At 41.2% G+C, this 14,362-nt stretch overlaps 1 protein-coding gene across 1 annotated transcript; it reads left to right on the forward strand.

Annotated features, from left to right (window-relative positions):
• The first annotated feature begins 3,744 nt into the window (after nt 1–3,744).
• LOC135476492 (uncharacterized) lies at nt 3,745–10,056 on the forward strand. The gene is made up of 8 exons (XM_064756526.1): nt 3,745–4,117; nt 5,905–6,183; nt 7,168–7,359; nt 7,663–7,812; nt 8,067–8,437; nt 8,724–8,808; nt 9,318–9,403; nt 9,991–10,056. The coding sequence occupies exons 1-8, from the start codon at nt 3,745–3,747 to the stop codon at nt 10,054–10,056; spliced, it is 1,602 nt and encodes a 533-aa protein (XP_064612596.1).
• The last annotated feature ends 4,306 nt before the right edge of the window (nt 10,057–14,362 follow it).

The following is a 14,362-nucleotide window of genomic DNA, read 5'->3' on the forward strand; positions in this document are numbered from 1 at the left end:
AGTGCAGAACACAAAGTGCATTTAATCAGTGTGCGCTCTGAATAGGCCTATTCACAATATGGGATATAGACTATGGTGAGGGCGTTTTCAGAGTGTACAATACAAAACCAACCGTGTATATAATTAGAATTAACTGAAAAAAACGCCAAAAGCTGATGGGGGGTGGGGAGGTCATATCCTTAGCAATGAAAGACAGATATATACTTTTCTGAACCGTCTAATACTTGTTTCTGTGTGAAACAGAGTGTGTCATCTTCTCGTTATTGTCTTGTCGTCGTTTGGAGAGAAAAAAAACACACACACACTCACACAGGCCTTTTAACGCTTATATACGTTACTGGCCATTGGAATGTCAAGCTTCTTTTGGGCAGGCGGTTAGTATAAATAAATCAAAAAGGGTGGAAAACTGAAAAACGCAAAGGTTTCTTCACGGCCTGTGCTTACAGCTGACTGTGGAGTACTTAAGTCGTTTTTGTTCTTCATTTATTTCATCTGTTTTCCGCTCATTTTCTTTTCCTCGTGTTATCACGACGTTTTTCTTTCGCCTCTCTCCGTTTTCCCCGTGGTGACCGCGACGTTGTATAGTATTTATAGACCCGCCTTAAAGCAGGGCCCGAGGATTATGGACTTAGCATATAGACATATATTTTTTAAAAAAAAACACACACACATACACATACACACACAAATTAGCAAAATCATGAATAAATGAATAAGAAAGACGGTTAGCGGTTATATTTTATGCTAGATAGGTCTGACTAAAAATAATCCTACGTTCGGGTCACCTCCATTTTTATTTCCCCGCAGCCAAATTCACGGCACTGCAGGCTGATGTCATAGCGCACAGAAGCGCGCGCACTGCTGCCTAACACACTTGGGTGGTACACTTCTTATATTTAAGAGTTTAGCCAGGCGTGCAACGCTTTAATTTATACGCTGGCTTTTGGAGGCTTGTAAAGTCAGCAGCATTTAACTGATGAACTACTTCACGGATGGCTGACGAGTTGTTAGAAGAAAATGATAAGAGGGGGAGGAAAAAAAGTATCAGTTCTTTATCTGTAATATTCATTGTATACGTATTGTTTGCTATGCTCTTGAAATAAAGCTTCAATATACATACACCAATAGAATCTGGGGACGAAATTCTTTATGCAAATTTTTTCTGCTCACGTGATAGGTGTGGCACGGCGGCAGGCTGCGGGATACAAATTGAGCGTGATCGAGGAGTTTGGGTAGTCCATCAGAGGTAGCCGTCGGTTAAAGTCGTCTCACAATCTGGATTTCGTTAATAGCAGGTGAGCTTTGCACGGTTGTTTTTAAGGTCAGGCAATAGCTACTCAACAAATTGTCTGAACTTGTCTTTAGGTTTATTCCAGTCGGTTGCCTTTAATATTCGTGGTACTCGAAATCTAATGTTTTTATACACGAATTTATAAGAAAAGATTTTGCGCGAAATCATTCACAGACAAGCGATAACAATTGCATGTCCACCAAAAGGCTTGGTGACGTTGATCTTAGTAAAATTTAGATCCTTATTTCAGACATCTTCGAACGGTTTTATAAGTTTATATTTTTATTTGATTGCTGTTCAAAAACACATACTTCACGATTTTTACTCATACGAATGCGCTCAGAATTATGTATGGACAAAACCACCTCCCACCTCCCAGCTAACTGACAAACCTCTTCACTAAAGGCTACTAACGAACTCAAAGGAGCTGCCTGGATTCGAACCTGGGATCTCAATGGCTCAACACAGAATGCTTTAAAGAGGCCTCAAATAGGGGTGTCTTGCTCCAATAACGATTAAATACGGTTGAACAGTGTTATAACAAGTTTTTATTAATTTTCTTTTCATTTGAGTTTTGCGCATAATTTATATACATGTACACTGCATATCTCTGACTCCATTTTCCACAGTCGATGCCGCTGCACTCCGGATTTATTTGGCTTCCTCCAATCATTGATTTCACCACCTTCGTGTAAATGCAATATTTCTGAATCAGTCGAAAAGCCCCAATAAATAACGGAATATAGTAGCGATCCAGATTATAATCAAACTGCATTTTGCTGTCTTTTGCCTCAGGTTTTATTTGGTTTATTTTGTATTTCAGGCTGCCGTCGAGATGAAGCTCTATTTGGCTGTTCTGTTGGCCATTTTGCCTTTGGCACTGGGTCAAAAAGAACGTAAGTCTGAACATCTTGTTTTAATTCAATACGTCTTGAACTAAAAGTGATTCGCTCACTTTGGTACATATGGCTTTGACAGCACATCATGTTCCAGTAATATGTGACTCGCTCACTCTGAGCTTTGACAGCACATCATGTCCCAGTAATATGTGACTCGCTCACTCTGGGACACATGGTTTTGACAACACATCATGTTCCAGTAATATGTGACTCGCTCACTCTGAGACACATGGTTTTGACAGCACATCATGTCCCAGTAATATGTGACTCGCTCACTCTGGGACACATGGTTTTGACAGCACATCATGTCCCAGTAATATGTGACTCGCTCACTCTGGGACACATGGTTTTGACAGCACATCATGTCCCAGTAATATGTGACTCGCTCACTCTGGGACACATGGTTTTGACAGCACATCATGTCCCAGTAATATGTGACTCGCTCACTCTGAGACACATGGCTTTGACAGCACATCATGTTCCAGTAATATGTGACTCGCTCACTCTGAGCTTTGACAGCACATCATGTCCCAGTAATATGTGACTCGCTCACTCTGGGACACATGGTTTTGACAGCACATCATGTCCCAGTAATATGTGACTCGCTCACTCTGAGACACATGGCTTTGACAGCACATCATGTCCCAGTAATATGTGACTCGCTCACTCTGGGACACATGGTTTTGACAGCACATCATGTCCCAGTAATATGTGACTCGCTCACTCTGAGACACATGGCTTTGACAGCACATCATGTCCCAGTAATATGTGACTCGCTCACTCTGGGACACATGGTTTTGACAACACATCATGTTCCAGTAATATGTGACTCCCTCACTCTGAGACACATGGCTTTGACAGCACATCATGTCCCAGTAATATGTGACTCGCTCACTCTGGGACACATGGTTTTGACAGCACATCATGTCCCAGTAATATGTGACTCGCTCACTCTGAGACACATGGCTTTGACAGCACATCATGTCCCAGTAATATGTGACTCGCTCACTCTGGGACACATGGTTTTGACAACACATCATGTTCCAGTAATATGTGACTCCCTCACTCTGAGACACATGGCTTTGACAGCACATCATGTCCCAGTAATATGTGACTCGCTCACTCTGAGACACATGGCTTTGACAGCACATCATGTCCCAGTAATATGTGACTCGCTCACTCTGAGACACATGGTTTTGACAGCACATGATGTCCCAGTTATATGTGACTCGCTCACTCTGGGCTCATGGCGTTCACAAATAACATAACAAAACTTGAATGCCAGATAATTTCATTTCAATTCATTAAAACGTGTCTTGATTTATATCCATAGAATGCCCTTACAATCTGGATCTGGTGATCGTTTTGGATACGTCTGACACGAACATTCCCCGAGATGATCGACTGGGAGCTACCAAGAGAGCTTTGGCCAATCTTGTGGACATCCACGATGTGGGCAATCTTGCAGACCAGTCCAGGATCGCCCTGTGCACCTATGGAGACGACAGTGAGCTTGTGTTCGGCTTAAGCCAGTCAAATATGCAAACGTCGGCAATGATTAAAAACCTTATCGGAAACTCGGTGGACACAGGATTCGAGGGCCGCGGAGGCTTCGACAAGCTTCACCTGGGTGTGGATTGTGGGCTGAACCAGATTCGACAATCATCCGGGGGACGACAGACGGCCATGCTTCTTATAGTTCTAGCCAACGATTTGTTTTCTCAGCCAACCACTCAGGCCGCCATCGACCGCGCCAGACAGGAAACGTATCTCTCCGTCATCACAGTTGGGGATAACTTTGTGGATAGAACCATCATTGAGAATTATGCTACGAACCGCAATGCCCTCACCATCATTCCGACCTTTCGGGATTTTGTAGCGGATGCAGAGCGGTTCCGACCCAATTCGTTTGACTCTGTCTGTCCAAGTAAGTATTCCACGTGTGATTAAAATGTTTTTCTTTTTTTATGTAGATGCTATAGTTCAGACTTAAGCCTGTGTCAGTATGAGGATTTCTGCTGATGTCATTTGTCTCTACTACTATACCATACAGAGTAATACATTCTTCTTAGAATTACTAACAGAAATTTAATTTAATGCAAAAAAAAAAAAAACACAAAATCTCACAGGTATAATATGTTGCAGATGTGTCAGATGCCCCGAAAAAATATGCACATATAGCGCTCACAAATATGTTCCCTGAAGTAAAGTGTTTGTAGACCATTTGCTGTCAGCGATATCCACATAACATGTTTGTCTGTTCCATATATATATATATATATATATATATATATATATATAGGCATGATTTTTTGCCATGGTCCGTGGCTTACTCCCGCATTACCAATGTTACATTTTACCACATTGCTAACTCTAAATTTTACCGCATTACCAATGCTACAGTTTAGCGTATTACCAGTACAAAATTCTTCTTTCATTAATAGTAAATCAGATCGTCAGAAATTTTCTCTATTTCGGAACTGAATGATTTAATTCCTTAATTCCTTCCATAATAAAGACAAAACAGATCATTGTCAGCTTTACAGACTGAAGAAAAAAGAAGTCTATTTTGCTTGCTTTCGAATTTTCGAATTTCAAAATTTCTGTATATTGAAATTATGTTGATACTTTAAATGTTAAGATTTTCACAACGACCACCGTCAGATTCCTGTCGCAAGCAAATCAATAAATAACGTGCACTTGTGCACATCGGCTCAGTGTATATGACCATGTTTTATGCACTCATGTGTCTGATAGTACCACACTAATAACACCCCAACTAAAGAATATACTATAATCTTAATACTTGTCATTTTTTCTACTCCACTGGCGATCGATTTAATGCCTGGGTGTTAGGTGACTTAAATGTTTTTCGTATTTTCCCTTGTTTGATTCCTGCACACGGAGAATGTTGTTCGTATTTTCCCGTGTTTGACCCCTGCTCGTGGAGAATGTTGTTCGTATTTTCCCGTGTTTGACCCCTGCTCATGGAGAATGTTGTTCGTATTTTCCCGTGTTTGACCCCTGCTCATGGAGAATGTTGTTCGTATTTTCCCGTGTTTGACCCCTGCTCATGGAGAATGTTGTTCGTATTTTCCCGTGTTTGACCCCTGCTCATGGAGAAAAAAAACTATTACTACTAGTATTACTATTTGTTTATATTATACTTTGAACATCAAAAATAAAACTAGAAAGAAAAAAGGTCAGAACAGTGATGATATCAGTTACGCTTTCGTTTATTTCCCGTGAATTCTCTTTATTAATGATTCCTTTGAATCTGTCTCGTAAATCAGAGAGCACAACTGAATGATCACACAAAGGGATTCACCAAAATGTAAGAAAAACAAGTCGTGCACCTCATGGACCAGTTGTAGGCTCTACTTACTTTAATACAATAACAGTGATCCGCTGATGTTCCACCCGTTACAAGATTTGCTTCCCTTTGTAGAGGTCTGGTGATCCCCAAAGTGCGAGTTACAAGGCTCAATGTACAATCATTTACACTTTCTTTCCCATCTCATCCACAGAGCGATGTTTGTCTCAGAGCTAAAGATATAATCCTCATCACACACAAAGTACCCTATTCAACCTCATACCTTTCTCTTTTTGAAAGTTTGAGATGTCATATATATTTACATTTCATTCACATGCCATCTGCCTGAAGTGATTTCCTTTTAGTACTGAGCATATATCTTTTGCTTTTCTTTTCAATAGTTGACCTTACCACCACTACCACAACAACAACAACGACGACAACAACAACGACGACAACAACAACAACTCGCCCTCCTCCAATTGGCGATCCATGCGACAACTGTGTCGTCATCAACGGTGTGGGATATGCGTCATCCGGCGACTGCTTTTCGTTCTTCCAGTGCTTCTTGCAGGAGGATGGTACCTATACCCAGATTCTGCGGCCACTTGCTGTCGGCACTTATTGGAACCCAGAGAGGCTGACGGGAGACAACCCACTCGACGCCAGGTGTCCGCAAGGTAGGCCTGCGTCATCATTTGAAAGGTGGCGGGAAAAAATATGGTAGCGATTTTCAATGTGCCGATAAGTTTGATCTCGCCTATCTGTGATCTGAAACCCATTGAAAGTCAGTTAGAGTCTGGTGTAATAAATAAGCCCTCAGGCTACTGTCGTAAATGACTGGCGCTCATACTCCTTACAGCGCATGCATGGCTCTCTACATCCACATTACATTACTGCCACCACCAGGAAATATTGTACAGAAATCTTGAGCAACGCCGAGGTCAATAGGTTCATGAGACAAGAAGTGATGTCAGAAATAACTAAAACTCTCTCTCTCTCTCTCAACCTTTGTTTTTGATAATAATTTATACACGTAGGGCCTACATTCTCCTTATTTAAAATATACATAACATGATTGTAAACAAAACCTGAAACCATTTTATTGAGGTATGCTGATTAAATAGCTCCGTGCGAGAATACAAGTAGTGAAGCAAAGCCCAAACAGGCCTACGTGCCATGGGACTGGCCAAAAATGTCAAGCTTGTCTAGTGGTGGCAGTGATACAAAGCGAGTGTAAAGAGCGGCACATGCGCTGTGAGGAGTATGACTAGCGATGCGCAATATTGTGAGCTTCTCAAACTGCCTGATTGTGTCAAATCTATAATGATGTTTCCTATGTTTATTCAAACAGGAAACTGTATCTTCTCAGTCCACATTATCAAGAGACACCGTTTCACCCTTTATGCTGAAGTCTTGTATACTGTATTCCTGTATAAACCAACATTCTGCTGGTGGACTAAGCATCCCCGCGGCCTGGTCCCTGCTGGTGGACTAAGAATCCCCACGGTCTAGTCCCTCTGCATTGTTTTAAAGTGATTGTATACTCAGTGTGTGCCAAGTGTGCCAAGTATCACACTGTCGTTGCTGCTCCTTTTTTACCCTCTATGCTGTAGTCTTTTTATATCGGTATTTGTGAAAGGTATTTATCCTCTTCTCCACAGATCCTTGTAACGGCCGTGCTGACGGGACTGTCTTGGGTGGGTACAGCAACTGCCGTGCCCGTATCACCTGTATTGGCGGAGTGTCCAGTGTTATCGAGTGCTGTCCCGAGGGGACGTCTCTACAAGGAGGCGAGTGTGTCAATGATCCCACCTGCCAGGATTTCTGTGATCCTACCGTCACCAGCGAAGGCAGTAAGTATTGGGCGATGTGAAAAAAAAATGTTTCAACTGAAGTCGTTCGAATGATGGCTGTCGATATGCTTGAAAACATTAGCCCAGTAGCGCCTATACCTTAATGTATAGATCCCACCACTGTGTTGTCAAGTTTCAAATCGGTTTACTCGATATTTACGTTAATTCTTCGCGCTAATTGAGAACTAACCTTTGAGAGCTAACCTTTGAGAACTAATCTTTCAAAAGATGACAGATGCATTTTTTGTATTTTCTGTTGCTTATTCTTCGTAAATTCATTTGTGTTTTTTTGTTTCTTATTAGTCTGTTTCCTGGAGCCCACTGCAGATGACCGCAACCAGTACATCGTCCGAGATGGTGAATTCTCACAGGTCATGACATGTCCAATTGGAACCTTCTACGACGAAACCATCTGCGGTTGCAACCACGTCGAAGGAGAATTCGCACCCAGATGTAAATATAGTTTGCATACTGTCCTTACAATCTAATGAATTATTTACTTCCAAAGCACTTGTGTATATTAAACCCTGGGACACAAAGCGCATGCTGACTTCAGCGTTTGGCCAACAATCTTCATTCTAAAGCTACACAGAATAAAAACAGGTTGCTTTTATTTTTCTCCTTCATTAACACTCTCCGCATGAAATAAGGCGTATGCAGTTTCGTAAACGTATATATACCCATTATTTTCTGCTCTTTTATTTTAGTGTGTGTAGAACATCCGGAAGTGGATTTGCAGTTTGGTCCCGACGGCTCCGTGGTTGATGTTGGCCGTAACAAATACTACATAACGACAGAGAACTTCAGCACCGAAGAAATTAATGGTCAGTGGGTTGGAGTATTCACTGGAGACTCACTGGTCAGAGTGCAAATGTCCAACGCTGACCTAACTCAAGAAGTCACCATGGTGGTCGAGTATGAAACATCTCAGAACGTACCAAACGCCAATGTCGTGTCTGACGCCGAGTGCGTTGGTACTACCCGAACCATCGCCATCCTCGACGACAATTCGGCTCCACGAGGCTTTGTGCGGACGGTTCCAGATGGGACCATCACCGTGGACAGCGACAGATCTACCGTAAGTTCTGATGTCACTTCCGGAAAACTGGCCGATGATGAAGGTCACATGATCTCCTCGATGGCTGTATTACTCACCTTATTATCTGGACATAAATACATCCATTTCTTGGCGGATATGAGAAGTCGATAAAAGTTAGTCCTGTGCTCTGTGTTGTGGGGGGAAAAAGAGACATTCCACGATTACTGTTTTGAATGTATCAATTTGGCGTAACGCCACACCAGAACCTCTTTGATTTATACATATACATTATATTAATACTGAACTGCTAATTGTCTTTGTTTAGGGTTTCAAAGAAGTGATTTTACAGTACACTACGGAGGAACTGCGAGTGGATAGCAACGGCAGACTTAGCGCTAACCCAGCTGGACGTAAGTGACAGAGCTTTCTGTATTTTCACCCTAATACAGTGTCTAAGTTGTAGCGCAGTGGTCGATGGATAAGTCGTTTCAAGCAACCGAATACACGCTGACCAGTGAGGTCGGTGGTTCAAACCCAGCTCTCGTTTGTTCGGTTGCGGTTTTTAAGTCAGAAGGTTTGTCACCTGTAGACGAATTAACACCAGTTTTGTCCAGCCATAAACCTGACGGTCGTCGCACCAAAGCAAACATCTTGAGTACGGCGATGAACACGAATGAAATGTGTGAATTTAATCCATAACTAAGGGTATAATTGTACATTGTACATTTTGTACACTTTGGGTTTCTGATATTTTAAGGCAGACGCAATCGTCGTTGATTGGCTGTTGTGTGTGAGCCTTGTCCGCTTTCAACAAATCAGCGTCGATTACATCTGAACCACAGTCTACTAAGTAGTGCACAAAATGGACTTCTCATGTTTAGAAGATATCACTGTAATGTGTGATTTTTTTGATTTTCAGCTTTGTTAGTCAGTACACGATTCTGTGATGGCATTAAGCTCGGAAGATCGAACGAGGGACCTGGCTTCCAAGGCCGAATCAGGCGGGTGAGTGTGCGATCTGTTTGTGTGACCTATGTGTGTGACGTCCGCATGCATATATGTATGCTTGGGGTTGTACGTCGTACTGCTGTGTTTGTCGTATGTGTGTGAATTATGTGGGGGAGCCATAAATCTTACTACGTTAACCACTTTGTGAGAACAGTCGACCGAGACTCTTGCTGGCTGATTCGCTGAAGGCGTTCGTCTCGTTTGCCATTTGTCTGTCACCAAAGAGGACAAAAGCGCGAATCCAGCTGTCTCCCTGTCGATCGCGGGATTAGGTCAGGGGGTTTTCAACTAAGCTACCATAGAGCAGGGCCAATGTGGTCTAATTAGTCTTGAAACTCTGGTTTTCTCCATCAGACAACTGACCGCCAGCGTATGACAAGTGAAAAACTCTATAATACGGTGTTAAACATAAATCAAATGAATTAAAGAAAGTACAATGGGAATCTGTTACAAAGTCCTTTCGTTAACTGTAACGAATTATTAAGCCTACGTCAGCAATATTTCTAAGAGATCGTGGAGATCAGCTTTAATGACTTTGTCTGTTTTTGATGAAATCTACATGTAGTTGCATGTTCCTTTTCCAGTTCTTGTTGTACAAGTGTTTATCTGATGGACCACAGGATTTTGAGTCAGCAGCAGGAAGGAAGTAGATTAACTGCAGGGATTTTCACTCCTCTTGTACACCAATTTTATTCCAAGTCAGTCAAGAGTTATCTGCCCGTTAAAGACCTGGCCTGTCGATGCCACACAATTCGGACTACTAGGCCAGCAATTTTGGGAAAAAAAGTTGTTTAGAACATAAAATGTATCACTGGACACCGCAAGAGCTGAACTTTAGAGACGATCGCAGACTTTCAGCAAAGTTCTGTTTTGTTCACAATAAAGCGCTCCGCGCATGTCAGTTGTGATCGTATACAAGTTTTGTGTTTTGTCAGTATGTTGTAAAAATCGGCCTTTGCATACGAAATATGCAAATAATAAGCACTTCTTTGGTCTAAGCTAATTGTGTTGAAATATCGGCAAAAGGTGAGGTCACAAAGATTGTGAAGTCACGTAACGTTGTTGACACCGTACGTGACACTGCGGAATGTGGGGTCTTGTGGAACCGCACATTGAAAATGGGAAGAATTAAGATCCATTCCGATTTCCGAGTCCATTTCTACCATATACCAAACAGCTGCACTGGTCTTGTGATCATAATCTAATGGTAGGAAACCGGGAAACCGGGAAACTGGGATAATTCATCATATATTTGAAACTGGCTGCAATAAGCCCCGATCATTTACTTGATTGATGCTCAAGAATTTTTACACTTTCAAGGCAGTAAGGAATATGGCTGGAGAAAACCGCAGTATTCGGCAAAAAAAAAAAGAAGAAAAAAAAGGTGGGGATATGAAACATAACTTCGTCTGATTTGGCAAACCTTAACTAAGCCACAGCGGAAACAGCACGAGCTAGATTTGAACGCACGGCCTCATGGATTAAGGTAGTCGAGGCGAACGAGCGCGTTTACCACCTCAGCACACGCGCCGCTCTCTATATGTGAAACGAACGTAGAGAACGGAGAGAGTGGCGCGTGCGTTGTAGGAGTACGATTAGTATCATTGGCAGACTCTTCTTTCTTTGACTAGACTTGACCTTTATCCCTAAAAGAAAAAAAAATTGTGTTTTCGTGTTATATCAACAGTGCAAGAAACGCAGCATTTCTAGCTAGATAATAAGGATTCTACTTTCAGCGAAAATGATGAGCACTCTCCTGGCACTCTTAATGAAAGCGCTACACGAGGTACAGTCTTTTTGGAACAAGCACTGTTGTACAATTGCCAAAAAAAAAAAAATCAGGCGTCAACTGCATGTGGATACTTAAAAACTCTAAACGTCTCACTGAAGAACAAGAGGCTCTACATACACACACCGTATAATCCTCTCACGGATTTAATAGGTATAATTTCATCAGTAATTGTTTCGGCGTTTAATAAAATTGGTCAACGCCATATTAGCGTCAGAGGCAACAAAGCCTTCAAAGTCAGAGGGAACAAAATCCTTCAAATGGCGTGTACATATCTCGCCTAGTAGCATTAGTTTGATCCTGCATGTTGTGTGACGATTTCAATGAATATCACAAAATATTACTGCAAAAACTACTGTGTTTTTCCATCGTGTTGAATTAGGTCGCCACATTGGATATCTGAACAGTTGCAATCAAAGTGCAGCTGAAATACATATTTTGTTATCGACATCTGATATTCTATGATACTGCATGATTTTACTTAGTCGCCTAGAACATACCTTGCGTCTTTCCAACATCAATGAAAACTGTTGACGGCTTCTCTTTGCATGATTCCGCTTTATATACTTTCTTAGTTCTTTGGTAATTTGTGTTAAATGTCGTTTTGGAAATTGGCTTTGCGATTTTTGACCCGTGACGTCCTTTTTGGTTGACGGCTGGTATACGAATGTCTGTTTCGACGCACAGATTCTTCAGTTCCACTACATACACGAGTTACCATTCATGAGGTGTTTCCAGATTCATGGAGATGCTTGAATTTCTCATTAACATCTATGTAAAATTCGGAGAAAGCATATCGCAACAGTGTATAGGTATTCCCATGGGTACAAATTGTTCCCCACTTTTGGCCGAACTATACCTGTTCTCATATGAATACGACTATAAGCAGACAATCAAGGAGTAATCCTCACCAGGACCGATCTTTCACATTCACTAAAGGGTATATTGATGATCTTCTGGCTTTAAGCAATCCATATTATAGCATAGGCTACTAAATGCTATACTGATGATCTGCTGGCTTTAAACAATCCATGTAAAAGGTATTTACCCACCTCCGTTAGATTTAAAGGAAACCACAGACTCCCCAGATGGTATATCTTATCTGGGCCTGTATTTCTTTAAAGACCAAAACGGTTTCCTCTCCCGCAGACTTTACGACAAGATGGATAGTTTCAATTTATACATTAAAATTATCCTTACTTGGACAGCAATATACCGAAAGGCCCTGCATATAGCGTGCACATATCTCGCCTTGTAGCATTCGTTAGATCCTGCGTGTTGTGTGACAATTTCAATCAACGTCACAACTTAATACTGCAAAAACTAGTGTCAATTCCTTTAAAAACCCTCACTCCAAGTTTCTTAAATTTTACAGTGAGTACAGTTCTCATGTAAGTAAATATGGACATAACATCCAGAATCTCTGGCATTCTACGTCATGATTCTGTTTAATTCCGATTAACCCGTACTGCTAGAGGGTGCATATTCACTGTGTTGAATTAGATCGCCACGTTGGATATTTGAACAGTTGCAATCAGAGATCAACCGAGATACACAATTCATTGGTTGAATTCGATGTCATACATGGAATATCGACAATCTACATTGATAACGGTTGACTGCTCAATCCTTACATGATACCAATTGTATTAATTATTTACATATTATTCCTTACCCACTTCTTTGAGAACTGAGGTTATAGGCGGCCCAGGAAATGGGTCTTGCGATTATCGACTTAGTTTGCTCTCACCATAATGCTGACCGTTGTCCTATAAGTGAAACATTCAAGAGTAAGGCGTAAAACACTAATCATATAAATAAATAAATGAATAAATAAATATCGACTCGGGACACCCTTTTATGGTTAAGGACGTTAACGTTTAGATCTTGTCAGTTTACTTCGGTTATGGTTTTATTATAACTGTTTATCTAAATGTATCAGTAACCGTATCTTACACATCCCCTTGTGCCATGGCTTAGGCGGGACTTCTGTCGGCAAATGCAGTGAGAGTGCAGTAGTAATTGATGGCAACGCAGACTGAATCAATTTCACTGAACCTAAAACATTTTTACCTGTAACTTAATGCTGTGATTAGTCATATTACAGACACTTACTTTGACAGTAGAGTGGCTGCCACAATTTAAGTGAACAAGTGTCTGGGTTACGTTCACGCTATCAGGACAAATTCCATCTATTATGGGTTCAAAGATACTATTGCATGGCACATTAACAAGTTCAGTTCTCAAGAGATATTTACATGTCTGCTTTCACTAAATGGAGCAATCAAACTTTCCATAGCAATACACGCTACCAGTTTCATCAGATTTCACCTCCTGTCCAACATTAACTAAAGCTTTAGCTTTATTTGCATCAACACTTAGAAATGAATTCTTCAGTACATTTAGTTTCACATTTTCATCTGACACACTATCTTTGAGATACCTTTCCATCACATTATACCCCATAAAAATGGTTTCTGCTTCTGGCAGTTCTGTAGCAAGAAACGGTACACACATTTCATCTGATAACGAAAACGACGTGTCTACCCAGCCAATCCATGGTATGTTCAACTCATTTGCTACAAGAAAACTGACTGACTGACTATTACCAAACCCTTTGTTACAGTGAACTCGTCAGGGCATTGCTTCCGAGTAGCTTTCTTATTGGCGTTTGGCGAATCTCTCTTTAAATTTTGATGGATCAAGGCGTTGGGGAATCCCTCACTGGCATGACCGCACAGCGTCAGTTAAGCTACATGTAACAGTATCATCATTATTAGACCCATCCAGGTCGTGCATTAACAAAGTACGGAACGTAGAATTTCAACCTAATCAAGCGGGTTGTTCGAAGGTTTGTTTGGATCACATTACCGCACTGGCCAACGGGATACGAAAAATCTCTATTTTGAAATTATTCCCTACATAAATAAGGCCAAGGCGCCAAAGGCTCGGTTGACCTTTGACCTACTCTAGCTCCTCATTGCTTTAACGAAACTTTGGCATAATTTTACGGATGTTCATCTCTGTACGCTATTTAATTCAAGTTATGCTACCATATATAATATTATTTATATCTTTATATCTGCTTTACGTGAATGTTTATATGAAGGCATTATTTCAGAGGGCATGCCCTCTCAATTAAAGTGTAAATGGTCAATGCCAAAGAG

This window comes from Liolophura sinensis, chromosome 10 (assembly GCF_032854445.1).
Source record: "Liolophura sinensis isolate JHLJ2023 chromosome 10, CUHK_Ljap_v2, whole genome shotgun sequence".
Classification (NCBI taxonomy): Eukaryota; Metazoa; Mollusca; class Polyplacophora; order Chitonida; family Chitonidae; genus Liolophura; species Liolophura sinensis.

Bases quoted from the DNA above. Each gene is read 5' to 3' on its own strand.
- LOC135476492 (XM_064756526.1), top strand. From the start codon at position 3,745: ATGATTAAAAACCTTATCGGAAACTCGGTGGACACAGGATTCGAGGGC. The intron at 4,118-5,904 runs GTAAGTATTCCA...TCTTTTCAATAG, and splicing joins GTTTGACTCTGTCTGTCCAA to TTGACCTTACCACCACTACC. The intron at 9,404-9,990 runs GTGAGTGTGCGA...TTCCTTTTCCAG, and splicing joins TCCAAGGCCGAATCAGGCGG to TTCTTGTTGTACAAGTGTTT.